Source organism: Trichosurus vulpecula, chromosome 2, assembly GCF_011100635.1.
Source record: "Trichosurus vulpecula isolate mTriVul1 chromosome 2, mTriVul1.pri, whole genome shotgun sequence".
Lineage (NCBI taxonomy): Eukaryota > Metazoa > Chordata > Mammalia > Diprotodontia > Phalangeridae > Trichosurus > Trichosurus vulpecula.
Genome location: NC_050574.1, coordinates 170,932,856 through 170,949,478, shown reverse-complemented (window position 1 = coordinate 170,949,478; position 16,623 = coordinate 170,932,856). Strand labels below are relative to the sequence as shown.

The following is a 16,623-nucleotide window of genomic DNA, read 5'->3' as shown; positions in this document are numbered from 1 at the left end:
GTCCTGTCTTTGTGGCACGAAGGAGAGGGAGCCCCTGGGCTCTGTAAGGCTATGTCAGAAGAGTGCAAGTTCAGGCAGGCCTGATGTTGGGCCTTTTGCCCTTTGAGGACTTTTCCTCAAGATTTTATTATGAGGTTGGCTGCGGTGTTTTTAATTTTTTTTTCCTTGCAGCAGTGCTTGAAAATCTTGTTAATTCCTTGCTGAGGGGTTTTGATATACATTGGTGGTGGCAACACCCACACCAACAAGATTGCCCATGAAGTACTGTGCTAAACATAAAATACAAGGTATCACTAAATAAATTAATGTGACTGTAAGAAAAACCAGACAAACACACCTCCTGAGTGAGCGTTAACTCCTCTTCTCATTTCGGTGATGTTGCTTTTAGTTAAAACATACCTGGAAAACTGCTTTTGAAGAGGGGTTTTGATTTTTTGAAATAGTTAAGAATTTTTTGTGTGTGTTGATTCTGGGAAGTGACCCGCGATCAAGCCGGAAAGTGCTGTTTTTGGTAAGAGGTGAGATGCGACTATAAAATAACGAGGTGAGTGTTTTTGTTTGACTTACGCCCTGAGCCCGAGGCAGCTGAAGAAACGTTCTGAGCAGTGGCAGTAACACCGCGATGGATGTGCCAATCACTAGGGCGACGCTGTGAGGGACAGCACTCAGTCAGACGCGCAGATCTAGTGTGTTTGGTGACGTCATTCTTGTTGCCCACGTTTCCTCGGTGCTGCTCAGCGATCTGATAGGAGGTAGATTATCAGCTAATTGCTAAGTGGTTGAGAATAGAACTAGTGGTTTTTCTCCGCTCTCCTTCTACTTCCAGACTGTCTTTTTCTCTCCTACTCGCTGGTAGTCTTGGGTAAGCAGGAGTCCTTATGGCAAACAGAATTAAGTAAGCCTATTGTCATATTATTTTCGGGTTTAAAGACCTGGAAATCTACTTAATTTTAAGAGAAGTATTTCCATTTTTTGTAAAACTCTTAAAATCAAATATTACAATAGTTCATTTTAACAAACATTAAACACCTATTCTCTTCTGGTTGTTGAGGATGCAGAAATACAAATTAGAATACAGTAAGTAGAAGAGAGCACCAGAGACCTCCTTCTTCATGATCAGGGCCCTTCTTGCCACAACTATCCCTTCTTACCCACTGAAGTCAGCGAAGGGACCCCACCTAGGAGATACTATTAGTAGAGATTGTTTCACATCAACATTTTAGTTAAAACCTTGGAGCCAACTTAGTCTATAAGATTTTCCCCAGCTGGTGATCTCCCTGCACCATGGCTAGCAGATTCCTATTTCTCACTATTCTTATCATTCAGAATTACCACCTAAGGGGAAAGTTGCTTTTTTCTCTTTTGGAGGGGGAAGGCAGGGCAATTGGGGTTAAGTGACTTGCCCGGGGTCACACAGCTATTAAGTGTGTCGAGTGTCTTAGGCTGGATTTGAACGAAGGTACTCCTGACTCCAGGGCCAGTATTCTGCTCGCTGTGCCACCTAGCTGCCCCTACAGGGAAAATTCCTGCCCCTGTTCACTCATCCAGCCCCATCAGCCCAACCCTAGACTTTGACAGTCTCTTATCTTTGTTTATCCTACCCTTTCTCTGTTCCTTCTGGAACCTCACTTTATTGGCAACACATTTCCTCCATTCCTCTATCTGTTCCTCTTGTGCTCTTAGGTCTTTTATCACTAGATGGAACCTGGCTTTCTCTTAAAAACAAATCATCCCTTGCCACCCTGTAGAATGCTGGTTACTCTATTATCCTGCCATTCCCCAACTCTCCCCCTTAGTCTCACACGTGATGAGTTTGAGTCAGTATATTTGTTCTCCGTTTTTCTTGAAGAATTTCCTTCTACCACCATCACCCAGCAACATCTCGTTTTTCTGTTTTGTTTTTTGTTTTTTCCTTTTTGGCAGGGCAATTGGGGTTAAGTGACTTGCCCAAGGTCGCACAATTAGTACATGTGTCAAGTGTCTGAGGCCTGATTTGAACTCAGGTCCTCCTGACTCCAGGGCTGGTGCTCTACTCACTGCGCCACCTAGCCGCCCCTCCGTATCTTCTTTCCCAATGGATGACTTTGTCTGAGAAGATTTGTGCTTTTCATCATGAATTCTCTCATCCTGACTTCTTTGATGCCCCCAAATTTCTCCCCATCTTCACCCAACCTTTCTTCTAGCCTCAGAGGAGGAGATAATCCTGGTTTTTTTTTGGTCAATGTTAAACTTTCTACTTGTGCTCTTGCTCCCTTCCTTTCTCATTGTCTTTGGGAAGTTATCTCATCTCTTATTTTTCCTTCATTTCTTTAGTTTCTTTTTAAAAAAATTATAAATTTATTTTTTATTTTTAGTTTACAACACTCAGTTCCACAATTTTTTGGGTTCCAAATTTTCTCTCCCTCCCTCTCCTCAGCCCCCCCCCCCCCCAAGACGGCATGTAGTCCAATGTAGGTTCTACATATACCTTCCATTGAACTTATTTATATAATAGTCCAGTTGTAAAGAAGAATTTTAGTTTCTTTTTAAGTACTAAATCCTCCCCTTCTGCTTATAAAAATGTTCAGATCTCTCCTTTTAAAGACAACTTCCCTTGACCCTGACATAGTCTTAAGCTCAGCATGTCCCAAACAGAACTCACTGTCTTTCCCTCAAAATCCATGTCTCTTCCTAACTTTCCTGTTTCTGTTGAGGTACCATTATTCTTTCAGTCACCTAGTTTAGCGACCTCATGATCATTCTCAGTTCTTCACTCTATTTTCATATGCAGTCAGTTGCTAAGTCTTGTTAATTCTACCTCCATAATATCTCTCCATCTCTCCCTTTTGTCCCCTTCCCTTCCCGCATACAGCTACTACACTGCCTAGTTCAGACCCTCATTCCTTTTAAACTTCAGCTATGGTGGTCCCCTCCTAATGGGTCTTCCAGCCTCCCTCCCTCTCCAATCTGTCCTTCAGGTAGCTGCTGATGTTCCTAAGGCATGTGTCTGAGCTATTACTCTTCCATTGCAAAGGTTTCTGTTACTTCTTCATGTCTCTTGGATAAAACACAAGCACCTCTGTTTGGCATTGAAAGCCCTTCACAGTCTGGCCCTCGCCTATTCCCAGGCTTATTGTACTTTATTCTGTTTAACAAAATGTATGTTCTAGACTAACTGAGTAATTGTGGATTCTCATGCAGGGTTCACCATCTCCGTGCCTTCACATGCCTGAAATACCACCCTTCCTCCCTTCTGCCTCTTAGAATCCTAGGTCTCTTCAAAGTTTACCTCAGGGGTCACCCTTTGCTGTTAATACTCAACCCCATCCCCTCCCCTACCAATTATATATATTTTTGTATTATTTGTGTCTGCACAAGCCACTGTGGTATAATGGGTAAAGAGGTGACCTCAGAGCCAGAAAGACAACAAGTCACCTTCCCTTCTCCCACCCACCTCTATGCTGTCATACTGTCTGTGTGATCCTGGGCAAGTCACTTACCCCCTCAATATTTTAGGCAACCCTCTAAGGACACAAATTGCTGAGAAGGTACTGACCTGCATTGGTAGAGGATGTTCTTTCTGCTGATTCCATTCACAGCTACATTCCTTATGTCTTATCTTTTGTATTCATTCATATGTGTGCAAGTTGTTTATTCCAATAAAATATAATCTGCTTGAGGGTGAGAACTGTTTTGTTGATGTCTGTATAGCCTTATCACCCAGCATAGTCCTTAGTCCAAAGTAGATGCTTAGTAAGTGCTTGTTGATTGAAACTTTGATCCTGTACCTCTGTGCTTCATCCTCCCTCCTCCCTTCTGTTGGCTTCTCGGCCCTTGGCAACCTGGCTTCTGACACTGAATGGACTCAGACTAGAGTCTGAGGTCATCAAGTGACTTGAATTACTAGTTTGTGGCATTGTCTCAGTCTTGCCCCTTCTGGACCTTTCTGCACCCTTCCACACTGCTGATCCTTTCTCTTGGTTATTCTCTTCCCCTCTGGCTTCTGCTCTCTTCAGTTTCTTCTCTTACTTGTTTGAGTTCTCTTCCTTTGGCTCTTCAAATGTTGGTGTCCCTGAAGGACCTGCCCTAGGCCCTCTTGTCTTTTCTCTTTGCCTTAGTAAACTCCTCAGCTCCCACAGATTTCAGTTCAATAAACATTTAAACAGTTAATTTGTGCAAGGCACTGTGCTGCTTGCTAGAGGCATCAAGTCTCTTCCCTCAAAGAGCTTATATTTTATTTATTTATTTTTTCTAAACTCCTTAATAATTTAATGCTTCCTGCAGCCAGGCACCCTCTCAGGAGCCCATTCTGCCACTCTGTACCCATGCTGTTACTTCTTTCTCAAACTCCTTAATGCCTCAAACCCTGTGTTACGCTTCCAGTTCCCAGCCTTAGAGTACTGGACCTGCTGAGTCAGATGGGGAGGGGAGGCATCTATCAGACTGGGCTGGGGAAAAGCCATCTCCAGCTATCAAGGAGTGTAGTTTTTTTTCTTTTTATTAATTAATTTATTTTTAGTTTTCAACATTCCCTTCCACAAGATTTTGAATTCCAAATTTTCCCGTCATTTCTTTCTTCCTCCCATCACAAGATGACGTGCGTTATGATTACCCATTCCCCCAGTCTGTCCTCCCTTCTATCACCCTTCCCCCCTTCTCTCATACCCTTTCCTTCTGTTTTCCTGTAGGGCAAGATAGATTTCTCTACCCCATTGCCTATATATCTTTTTTTTTTCTTCATACTATTTTGATTATTTATTTATTTAATATTTTTGTTTTTCAGCATTGATTTTCACAAGAGTTTGAATTACAAATTTTCTCCCCATTTATACCCTCCCCCCCACTCCAAGATGGCATATATTCTGGTTGCCCCATTCCCCAGTCAACCCTCCCTTCTGTCACCCCACTCTCCCCCATTCCCTTTTCCCTTACTTTCTTGTAGGGCAAGATAGATTTTTATGCCCCATTGCCAGTATATCTTATTTCCTAGTTGCATGCAAAAACTTTTTTTTGAACATCTGTTTTTAAAATTTTGAGTTCCAAATTCTCTCCCCTCTTCCCTCGCCACCCACCCTCCCTAAGAAGGCAAGCAATTCCACATAGACCACATGGGTATCATTATGTAAAACCCTTTCACAATACTCATGTTGTGAAAGACTAACTATATTTTGCTCCTTCCTATCCTATCCCCCTTTATTCAATTTTCTCCCTTGACCCTATCCCTTTAGAAAGCATTTGCTTTTGATTACCTCCTCCCCCTGTCTGCCCTGCCTTCTATTGTCCCCCCTTTTTTATCTCCTTCCTCCTTCTTTCCTGTGGGGTAAGATACCCAATTGAGTGTGTATGTTATTCCCTCCTCGGGTCAATTCTGATGAGAGCAAGATTCACTGATTCCTCCTCACCTGCCTCTTCTTCCCTTCCTACAGAACTGCTTTTTCTTGACACTTTTATGTGAGGTAATTTACCCCATTCTATCTCTCCCTTTCTCCCTCTCTTAATATATTCCTTTCTCATCCCTTAATTTGATTTTATTTTTTTAGATATCATCCCTTCGTATTCAACTCATTCTGTGCCCTCTGGCTCTCTATATATGTATATTCCCTTCAGCTACCCTAATACTGAGGTCTCATGAATTATACACATTGTCTTTCCATGTAGGAATGTAAACAAAACAGTTCATTAGTCCCTTATGATTTCTCTTTCTTGTTTACCTTTTCATGTTTCTCTTGATTCTTGTGTTTGAAAGTCAAATTTTCTATTCAGCTCTGGACTTTTCACTGAGAAAGCTTGAAAGTCCTCTATTTTATTGAAAATCCATATTTTGCCTTGGAGCATGACACTCAGTTTTGCTGGGTAGGTGATTCTTGGTTTTAATCCTAGCTCCACTGACCTCCAGAATATCATATTCCAAGCCCTTCCATCCCTTAATGTAGAAGCTGCTACATCTTGTGTTATCCTGATTATGTTTCCACAATACTCAAATTGTTTCTTTCTGGCTGCTTGCAATATTTTCTCCTTGATCTGGGAGCTCTGGAATTTGGTGATAATATTCCTAGGAGTTTTCTTTTTGGGATCTTTGTCAGGAGGCGATCTGTGGATTCTTTCAATTTCTATTTTACCCTCTGGCTCTAGAATATCAGGGCAGTTCTCTTTGATAATTTCTTGAAAGATGATATTTAGGCTCTTTTTTTGCTCCTGGCTTTCATGTAGTCCAATAATTTTAAAATTCTCTCTCCTGGATCTGTTTTCCAGGTCAATGGTTTTTCCAATGAGATATTTCACATTGTCTTCCATTTCTTCATTCCTTTGGTTCTGTTTTATAATATCTTGATTTCTCATAAAGTCCATAGCTTCCCCTTGCTCCAGTCTAATTTTTAAGGTAGTATTTTCTTCAGTGGTCTTTTGGACCTCCTTTTCCATTTGTCTGATTCTGCCTTTCAAGGCATTCTGTTCCTTATTGGCTTTTTGGAGCTCTTTTGCCATTTGAGTTAGTCTATTTTTTAAGGTGTTATTTTCTTCATTATTTTTTTAGGTCTCCTTTAGCCAGTCATTGACTTTTTTTTCATGGTTTTCTCACATCACTCTTATTTCTCTTCCCAATTTTTCCTCTACTTCTCTAACTTGCTTTTCCAAATGCTTTTTGAGCTCTTCCATGGCCTGAGACCAGTTCAGGTTTATCTTGGAAGCTTTTGATGTAGGCTCTTTGACTTTGTTGACTTCTTCTGCCTGTATGTTTTGGTCTTCTTTGTCACCAAAGAAAGATTCCAAAGTCTAAGTCTGAATCTGAGTCCATTTTTGCTGCTTGGCCATGTTTCCAGCTAACTACTTGACCCTTGAGTTTTTCATTGGGGTAGGACTGCTTGTAGAGAGTACTTTGTCCCAATCTTGAGGGGTTGCGCTGTTGTCTTCAGAGCTATTTTTTCACAGCAAGCTCTGCCACACCAGTGCTCCTCCTCCCCCAAGAACCACCAATCTGGACCTCAACTCAGATCTTAAGCAGGCTCTGCACTCCTGCTCTGATCCACCACTTAATTCCTCCCACCAGGTGGGCCTGGGGCTGGAAGCAACTGCAGCTGTAGTTCCATAGCTGCACCACCTCCACTGCCCCTGGGGTGGTGGCCAAACCTCAAACTCCTTTCACTGTGTCCCAGAAGCTTTTCCCACTAACCTTCTCTGTTGTCTTTGGTTGTGGATTGAGAAGTCTGGTAACTGCCACAGCTCATTGATTCAGGGTGCTAGGCCCTGTTCTGCCCGGCTCCCAGTCTGGTTGGTCTGGGCGCAGCCCATGCTGGGCTGTGCTCTGCTCTGCTCCCGGCTCCATGGGATAGACCTTACCCGGTGACCATCCAGGCTGTCCTGGGCTAGATCCCCTCTGCTATTCTGTGGGTTCTGCAGTTATAGAATTTGTTCAGAGCCATTTTTTATAGGTGTTTGGAGGGACCTGGGTGGGAGCTCACGCAAGTCCCTGCTTTCTCGCCTGTATATCTTATTTCCCAGTTGCGTATAAAAACAATTTTTAACATTTGTTTTTAAAACTTTGAGTTCCACATTGTCTCCCTTCCTCCCTCCCTACCTATCCTTATTGAGAAGGAAGCAATTCATCATAGGTTATACAAGTGTAGTTATGCAAAACACTGAAAGACTAACCATATTTCCCGCCATCCTATCCCACCCCCCATTTATTCTATTCTCAAAGAGCTTATGTTTTACTGGATTCAGTTATTACCACTAAAAAAAAAAAGTGCTTCCCACATCTATTTACCAAACTTCAAATTTACCCCTGAATTCCACTCCTTCATGTCGGCCTAGCCTACCAGCACCTTATACTCACATTGTTCAAAACTTTTTCCTTCAGTTTTCCCTTCTTACAACTTCTATATTTTTGTTGATAATAACATGACCTTCCCAGCCACCAAAGCTCGAACCCCAGCCATCATCTTGGACTTTGTTCTCCTTTACCCTGTCATTCTATCAGCTGTCAAGTCCTATTGATTCTAACTCTACGATGTATTTTGGATCCATCTTTTTCTCTCTGCTTACATAGTCACCACCCTAGTCCTGGCCCCCATCACCTTTTAAGCCTGAACCACTTCTTAACTTCTTAATCAGTCTCACTGCCTTCTATCTCAGTTTACTCCAATCTGCCCTACATAAAGCTGCCCAAATAATCTTGCTAAAGTATAGATCTGTATGTATCAGTCTTCTGTTCAGAAATCCCTAGTGGCTCCCTGTAATCTATAAGACAAATTGCCTTTAGGACCCTTCCCAGTTTGGCTTCTGCTTAACTTTTCAGCCTGATCTCCCATTATCTCCAATTTCTCTGTCTCTCTCTGTATATATACGTATGTATGTATTGCCTTGTTTGTATATAGTTGATTGCATGTTGTCTTCCCTGTTAGTCTGTGAGCACTTCGAGAAGAGAGATTATTTTTTTGCCTTTCTCCGTAGTCCCAGCACTTAGCATAGTGCCTGGCACATAGTGATAAATGTTTGTTGACTAATTCATGCTCTCTGTATTCTAGCCACACTGAACTATTGGCCCTGAATCTTAACTACACACACACACACACACACACACACACACACGCACGCACGCACGCACACGCACATGCATGCATGCATGTGTGTGCACACACATATATAAATTTTTTTTTTGACATTTAACAAATGGAAGTTTACTGAGGTATAGCTTGGAAAGACTACTCAGCAGGGATACGGCATTGATTCGCGCGGGTGCAGCTTTCTTGTCTCTGCATTTGCCATGGTGGCATGGTGGGTATCAAGCTCTTGACTCCTTGTGCGCTGTTTTAAGTCTCAAGGACTCTTTCAATAATATGTCTTTTCTTGTCAGAGTATATTTCTATAGGCCATTCATAATATCTAGAAGGTGCCCTCTTTTCTGCTCCACCTTCTCAAAATCCTTTTCTTGTTTCTCAGTCTCAAGGCTGTACTCAGGGGCCACCATCATTGTGAAACTTTTCTGGGTTCCTTCAGCTGACAGTATTTCCTCCCTTCTTAAATTTTCCAGGAGTACTTTGTGTGTAAGGACTTCTGCTTTGATCCCATCGTACTATACTTTGTATTATTATCTGTTTCTGTACATTCCTTGAGGTACTTTTAATCTTTGTATTCCGAACACTTAACACAGTGTGGTACCCCACTTTTTTTTTTCCTTTTTTGGTCTGGACCTGTGATTTTATTGCCATAGGGGAATTCCTGGTGAGGATCCCCTTTACCAATTGTTATTGTTCAGTCATTTCGTCATGTTCAACTCTTTATGACCCATTTGGGGTTTTCTTCTAGAGGGCTTTGCCATTTCCTTGTCCAGTTCATTTTACAGATGAGGAAAGTGAGATTAAGTGGCTTGTCCATGGTCACACAACTAATAAGTATCTGAGGCTAGATTTGAACTCGGGTCTTCCTGACTCTATCCACTGTGCCACCAACCACCTCCTCTACCAATGGAGTTTAGCAGTTGTTCTACAACTTACAGCTTTAGAAAGCTAGCAGAGCCACTCAAAGATTAAGTGATTTGTCTAGGACCACCAGAAGTAGCCCTTGAACCCCTTTCTCCCAGATTCAAAGGCCACTTGTCTCCATCCTTTTTTTTGTCTTTGTCATTTAGTAGGTGATTATGAGATGTTTGTTGAGTTGGATTAGATTGTACTGTCTCTGCTGTGGGAAATTAAATGGGCTAACTGAAGCCTAAGACCAAGTGGAGGTATCAGAGTCAAGGTTTCACCTATAATCCTTACTTTGAAATGATTATATCGATGAGTTCTCTCCTAAGTGTATACTTTGGGAGGGATAAATGGGAGGGAATAAGCATTTATTAAGCACCTACTATGTGCCAGGCACTATGCTAAGTGCTTTACAAATACTATCTCATTTGATGCTCACAACAACACTGGGAGGAAGGTGATATTATTATCCCCATTTTACAGTGGAGGAAACTAAGGCAGACAGAGACTCAGTGACAAGTTCAGAATCTGTTAAGTGCTTGAGACTTGATTTGAACTCCGGTCTTCTTGACTCCAGGCCTGGCACTCTGTCCACTGTGCCATCAGCCCCCTCTCCTTTGGTCATGTGCTTGTACACATGTCAAAGATCAGGTTAAATGTCAAGGAATTAAAGCTACCTAATTAAAACGAACTTTTAGTTTTAGATCTTTGATCCTTTGGAGGTTTTTTTTCATTCTACCTGCTGATAGATAAAACAACTTTGGGAAATTTATTCTCAGAGCTCTCAGATATGCCCCCTGCCTTTTTTAGGTTCTAGCTCTTTGTTTTGATTAGCTCTAAAGAACTCTACTTATATCCCGGTTGTAAGGCCTTCAAAAAATAAAGTAATCCTATAAAGATACATCCTAACAGTTTTGAAACAAGGAGTTTTATGTTTTTGAGAGAAGTTGATTCTTAAATCTAGACACATTTGATTCCATTCATTAACCAAATCCTTATAATTCAGTGAGTGATGGCCACGTCTTCATTTTGGGCACAGTGAGTTTAAGCTGGTTGTACAATGTAAAAAATAGTGAATTAGTTCATTAGGCTTTCTTCCTAGTCTGCCATTTAATGCAGACATAGGTCCATCAATCCAAATTCTTCTTTCATTAGAGCTACTTAAGAAGCCCAGCTATTTATGGTTCATGGTTGATGACATCTCTTTGTGAAGGTGACTTTGGTTACAAGAATATATTTGTCTGCTTTATTCCCCCAGGTGCACTTTGTTCCTGAAGGTGGAACAGTAGCTCAGATTGTGTATGGTGATGATCAGGACCGTCCATCCCAGCAGGTGGTTTACACAGCAGATGGGGCTTCTTATACTTCAGTGGATGCTCCAGAGCACACCCTAGTTTATATTCATCCTGTGGAAGCCACACAGGTATGTAAAATAGAATTTCTGGCCTTTGGCTATAAGCTGGGAAATGTAGTAATTGTTTTTCCTTTGGACAACTGGTATTCAAAAAATCAGGTCTACATTGGCTCTGCATAATTGCTGCCAAACATAGGTGAAAAGAGAAAGTGTGTTGAAAGATTGTGCTGCATGTGCTGTATTGACTGCATGACAGCTACTGTAACAAAAACTAAGATATCTTTTTAAAAATCATTTTTATTTATTTCATTAAATATTTTTCAATAGCATGTAAAAATTTTTTTAACAATAATTTTTAAAAATTTTGAGTTCCAAATTCTTTCCCTCCTGCTCCTTGAGGAAGCAAGCAATTTGATTGTGCTTATATATGTGAAGTCATTCAGAACATATTTCCATATTAACTATGTTACAAAAGAAAACAGTAAAATAAAGTAAAAAGTAAGCATGCTTCAATCTGCATTCAGAGTTCATCAGTTTTTTCTCTGGAGGTGGATACCATTTTTCACCATGGGTCCTTTAGAATTGTCTTGATTAGAGTAGCTAAGGCTTTCACAGTTGATCATCCTTCGCTGTTATTGTGTGCAATATTCTCCTGGTTCTGCTCTCTTCATTTTGCATGATTTCATAGATGTCTCCCCAGGTTTTTCCAAAAACCATCCTGCTCATCTTTTAAGCTCCGGTAAATGGCACAGAATTGTAACTATCTCTGTTTTCATAAATTGCTTGGTATGCTGGCTCACGAATGCATTCTTAATCCGAGTGGTTATCAAAATAAATACCATTTCATTTGCACTAAGATTCCAGTAATATTAATTCTCCCTTATGTAACATTCAACAGAGAGCTCAAGTTGCTCCTAAGAAGAAAGCATGCTGTCATTTTCTAGAGGGACCCACTCAATGTAATACTTTTAATACTCATAAAAAATAAAATAGGCAAGACTGTGCCTTTGGCACTCCTGCAGATTTTTAACCCTTTCTGTTTTTAATGTAGCATTGTTCACATAAAGGGGGTTGCTTGTCATACTTGTGATTATTGTGTGTGTGTTAATTATTATATTAGCCCTCAAGTTCTGTACTGGAAAATTGAATGAATCCAGCGATAGAGGAAAAATCTTGACTAGTTCCCTGAGTTGGGACTGAATCATACTTCTTTTCTGGTAGCATTTGTTGCCAAAGGCCTTCTTGTTTGAATGAGGCATTAAATATGGGCCTTCTAGTTTGAGTATGGAGACTCCCTTCTAATTTAAAGGGGTCATTAAATATAGGTCTTGATGTTATAGAGAGGTAGATTTTGAGTAAAAATAACAAAGGCATTCTTAATTATTAGTTGTCCGATAACCAAATGAGCAGTCCCATTAGGTAGTGTGTTCTCTGCCCCTGAAGGGATTCAAACAGAGGCAGGATTACCGTTTATTGGCTTATAGATATGATTCATGCATTGGGCAAGCGGCTGTGATCCCATGATCAACTGTTATAGCCATTTGGAAGGTTTAGTGGAGTGTAGGGCTTTTAATTAAACTGCCTTGACTAAAGAGTACTTTGAGTATCCTCTCTACCCCTAGTTCCACCCCCAGTTATGCTTTCAGTTTGATGTGAAATGTTTTGTTACTTCCTGTTCAAAATTGTTGTAAACCTTTTAATTAGTTGCCACATTCAGGTAAGGTGCAGAGGTGGCTTTACTTGGATGTAAAATAGTGACATGTGATATTTAGTTTGGGATAGTCATCTCATAAAATCCCTTTGGAGCCACCTGAATAAAAGGTTCTAGCCAAATGTAAGATTGTTATCTGCTTTGCTTATTCATGTAGGATTATGACTGGCTATGGTGAGAAAGAGCTCTCCCAGGAATCGGTGCTTAGCATAGGGTAATTTTCACTGTGTGGGTTGTAGGTAATCTACCTAGAGCTCTGTTTGATAAGTATTTTTCTCCTTTGTCTAGACTCTGTTTACAGACCCAGGTCAGGTGACTTATGTCCAGCAGGATGCCACAGCTCAGCAGGTAAGAAGGTAGACTCTTCCTTTTGCTTCTGAATAATCTAGTCATGACTTGACCTATGTTTTCTTTCTTGTACATACTCTGTATTCTCTAGGTCATGGGTATCAAACACGTGTCCCACAATGGTCCCAATTGTGGCCCCAAACAGATTAAAATGTAATTGGGAAGTATTTACCAAAATACATATAAAAATACAACAAAACATAGATAATACTACAATTTAAAATTGTTAATATTCTGCCCACAGGGATCCTTATGTGTGGTTTAGTGGCCCCCATTTCTATTTGAATTTTACACCAGTGCTCAAGTTCATTGTTTTTAAACATTGAGTAATTTCTTTAGTTCTTTCAGTTAAATCAGTCAAAAATTAAATTCCAAGTTGCCATCTTTAAACTGCCTAGTAATAAAGGAATCCACATTAGAACAGCTTTGGAATATGATAGCGAGTTTAAAAGCCTCAAGGAGCAATTCTGAATTTTAAGAGTTTGCTTTGGATTTTGGAAGCATTTTTAGAGTGGTATTCCACTTGAAAAGGACCAGCTTCCTATTTACATCCCACACATAAAGCACAGAGTCCTGGCTTTTACCATTCAGTTTGCTGAAAGCATAGGGTACTTGTTTGTTTCTAAGCCAAGCACAAGGCTCAAAAAACCCTGTTTTCCTTTGCCCATTTACCTAATATAGTGTATTAACTCAGGGATTTGGGGAGTAGGCTGTTTGAGCTTTTCCATGGTGTGAAATTGATTAGAAGCAGCATGAAAATGATTGTGAAAGTGTAGAGGGTAGATAAAAGTCTTAGTCTAATGGGGATTCAAGCTAAAAACAAACATTTTCATTTTAAGTTGTATAGTACTTGTGTAGCTCAGCTACTAAATGTCTTGGGTGATGGGTAATAAGATTGGCTTATTAGGTTAGGTCAGATTTTAGTAAGATACATTTTTCCCAGAGGATTTTGCTGTCTTTGTTTTCAGATTTAAAGGATCATGAAAAAACTAATATATGATGTTGAACATGGCTATGCAAGTCTCTGACAATCTTAAGAAGTCTTTAAGAGTATTGGTTATTGGTTGAATTTATATGCGGTTGACTGTGTTTGAGAAATTGGGGGATCTTGTTTAAGGCCACTTTCTAGGGAACAGAAACTATAATTTTTGCAATTTAAAAAAAATGCACACACAAATTTTAAGGTGAATGAAGTCTGAAAACAGCAGAAATGAAAGTATAACTGACTATTCCTTTACATATACATCCTTGCTAACACTAAGCTGAATTCTTGTTAGAGTGAACCAAAAATATAACATGAAATAAGTCCTGGGTCATATGTTTTCCATGTCTAACAGCAGATCCTTACAGGTTTGGGTAAGTTTGTAGTGGCTTCCCCACTAACTGGACTTAGCTTGTTCATTTGGAGAACTTGCTTGTCCTGTTACAGATTACATTTTGGCTTTGCAAAACTGAGCAATTTCTCCAGGTGTTCCATTTGTTTCTTTTTTTGAATCTTTGAAACTTGATATTTCTGCTTTTTTTCAATTCTTACTAGACAATCTTCAAGACATTTCTTCAATGCTCACTCTTATCAACCTTTTAAAAGCACCTGCTTTTCCGTTTGTTTGCAGGGATTCAGAGAGAGGTTTTTCTGTAGAGTTCAGATCTGCTGAAATTTGACATTTTTCCTTCAGAATCTTCTGGATATTAGTCTTTTTTAGTCCTTCTCCCTTTGATCACCTGCCAAACATCAAATTACTTCAGTTCTTCAGTGGATTTGAGATTTCATTGATGTGGGTACTTCCCCCAATGGTGCAGACTGCAAACCGTCTATACCTGCACATCATATGTGACTTTTGTTCACGTCTTCCCCTGATACTCCATACTGCGGTCTGCTCAATGTGTATGTGTGTGGGGGTGTTCTACTCTAGATCCCTTGACATTGTATGGATACTGTGTGCCTCTGCTTTGCCCTTTGGGTCACCTTCAACTTAAATTGTGAAGAGATCATGATGGAACATGATGTGTAGCCATGAATATTGTTTTAAGTGATAGGCCTTTGTTTTAGGGAGAGGTTGGGGTCATTCCCCAAGTGCAATTCAGTTGTTGCCCTCTACCTATTTGACTCTGGGACTAGCTCTTTGCCTATGTGGAGAGTCCTTACAGATATATATTTATATGCGCACACATAGACATGGATATGCACATACATATACATACATCAGTATCTATGAAATAGACATGCATGTGTATGTACATACTGTGTATGCATATGTATACACATGTGTATGTATGTATACACACATGCATACACATATGCATATACATACATATGGATGGACCACCCCTATGAGTCGTCCATCCATTTGAATATCTTAGACTGGGCGAATAGGCGTATGCCGATCTATTTGATTTTTGGAGGATGGCTAGACCGAACTCTTGAGTGGTTATAGATCTCATTTAGGAGATTCTTCAGTGTTCTATGGCTTCATGCATTCTTCACAGTATCACTTGCCAACAGGATCATTGTGAAGACTTCATCATCTGTAGGAAATCCTTTTTCTATTTCCTGGACAGTCCTCCATGATGGCAGCAGACACCATTGATGGATTTATGTCTCCCTCTGTACTTTTTGCTTGATATTACTAATCAGAGGGTCATTGAGAAAAAGTGTATTTGTTATATCTTTAAAGGAATCCTGTGTGTTTTTGGCAGCTGCATGTCCTTTTCCTCTTTAAAGGGAAATTTTGCTCTACCTAATTGAATGCTGTTTTTGTAAATAGCTAACAATCTCAGTGGGATCTTGTATTCTCTACTTCTTTCATTCAATTATGTGACTATAAAGAGGTGGTCTACTATACAATATAATTTTAATCTTGTTTTATCAAGGATCCATTTGAGTAACCTATAGACACTTAAAGGAAATCCTTGATGTGAAAGATTTGGTCAGGTTTTTGGAAAATTGATTCCAAATCCTTCCCCTCTTTGCAAAGTTGTGGTCTATGGATATGGAATATTCCATATAATATCAGATGCAATAAATGATTGATTAGCTTTCCTAAATTGCTTTTTTTCCTTTTCTTTTAAAAATATTTGTGACAAGGTATGGAGTAATATATAAAAGTCTCTCCCAGATGCTAATGGCTTCTCCTCTGCTTTTACCTTCTGTTACTCTGTATTATACACACATGCGTGTGCGTGCACACACACACACATTTATATCTGTATTTATATTTATATCTAGTTATTTACTTGTTGTCTACCCCACTAGAAGGTAAGTTTCTTCCTTTCTCTGCATCCTTAGCACTTAAAGGAATCCTGTATGATTTTGGAACATAGCCAGCCCTTAGTGAATGATTGTTGATTGTCTGGCGCATACATTGAGGCACTATTGCTTAACATTCTCAAAATTGTGTCTCCTCTATCACAGTCAACTTCTTTGTATACTTAGTCTAGTCCAGCTCTTCCTGCTTTTGTTTTCTTTCTTCCTTTCTTTTTTTTCTTTTTCTTTTTTTTTTTGGAGGCAATTGGAGTTAAGCGTTGCCTTTGTTTTTTTAAGTGCCGTTTCTGTTTTGTTATTACTCTTTAATCTTAGTCCATGATTTTCTCTGTCTCCCTGATATTTCTTTATCTCTCTGACATCTCTCAGTATATCATGTGGAATTTTTCATATTTGCTTTCCAATTCTACTCTTTCCATTCAATTCAACAGGTATCTACTTTTCTTCATCTTTTTGATGTGCTTGTTGAAAAAAAGAATTTTTGACTCCATCTCCTTCCGAAACAGTC

The 16,623-nt window shown here is 39.9% G+C and overlaps 1 protein-coding gene across 2 annotated transcripts in view; it reads left to right on the top strand.

The window, feature by feature from the left end:
* PRDM10 (PR/SET domain 10) overlaps positions 1-16,623 on the top strand; it is a 159,288-nt gene that overhangs the window by 48,551 nt on the left and 94,114 nt on the right. For both annotated transcript variants that reach the window (XM_036745030.1, XM_036745029.1), the window contains exons 3-4: positions 10,699-10,863; positions 12,794-12,853. In XM_036745030.1, the coding sequence (XP_036600925.1) occupies positions 10,699-10,863; positions 12,794-12,853 (225 nt within the window). The remainder of the gene's footprint in view (positions 1-10,698; positions 10,864-12,793; positions 12,854-16,623) is intronic.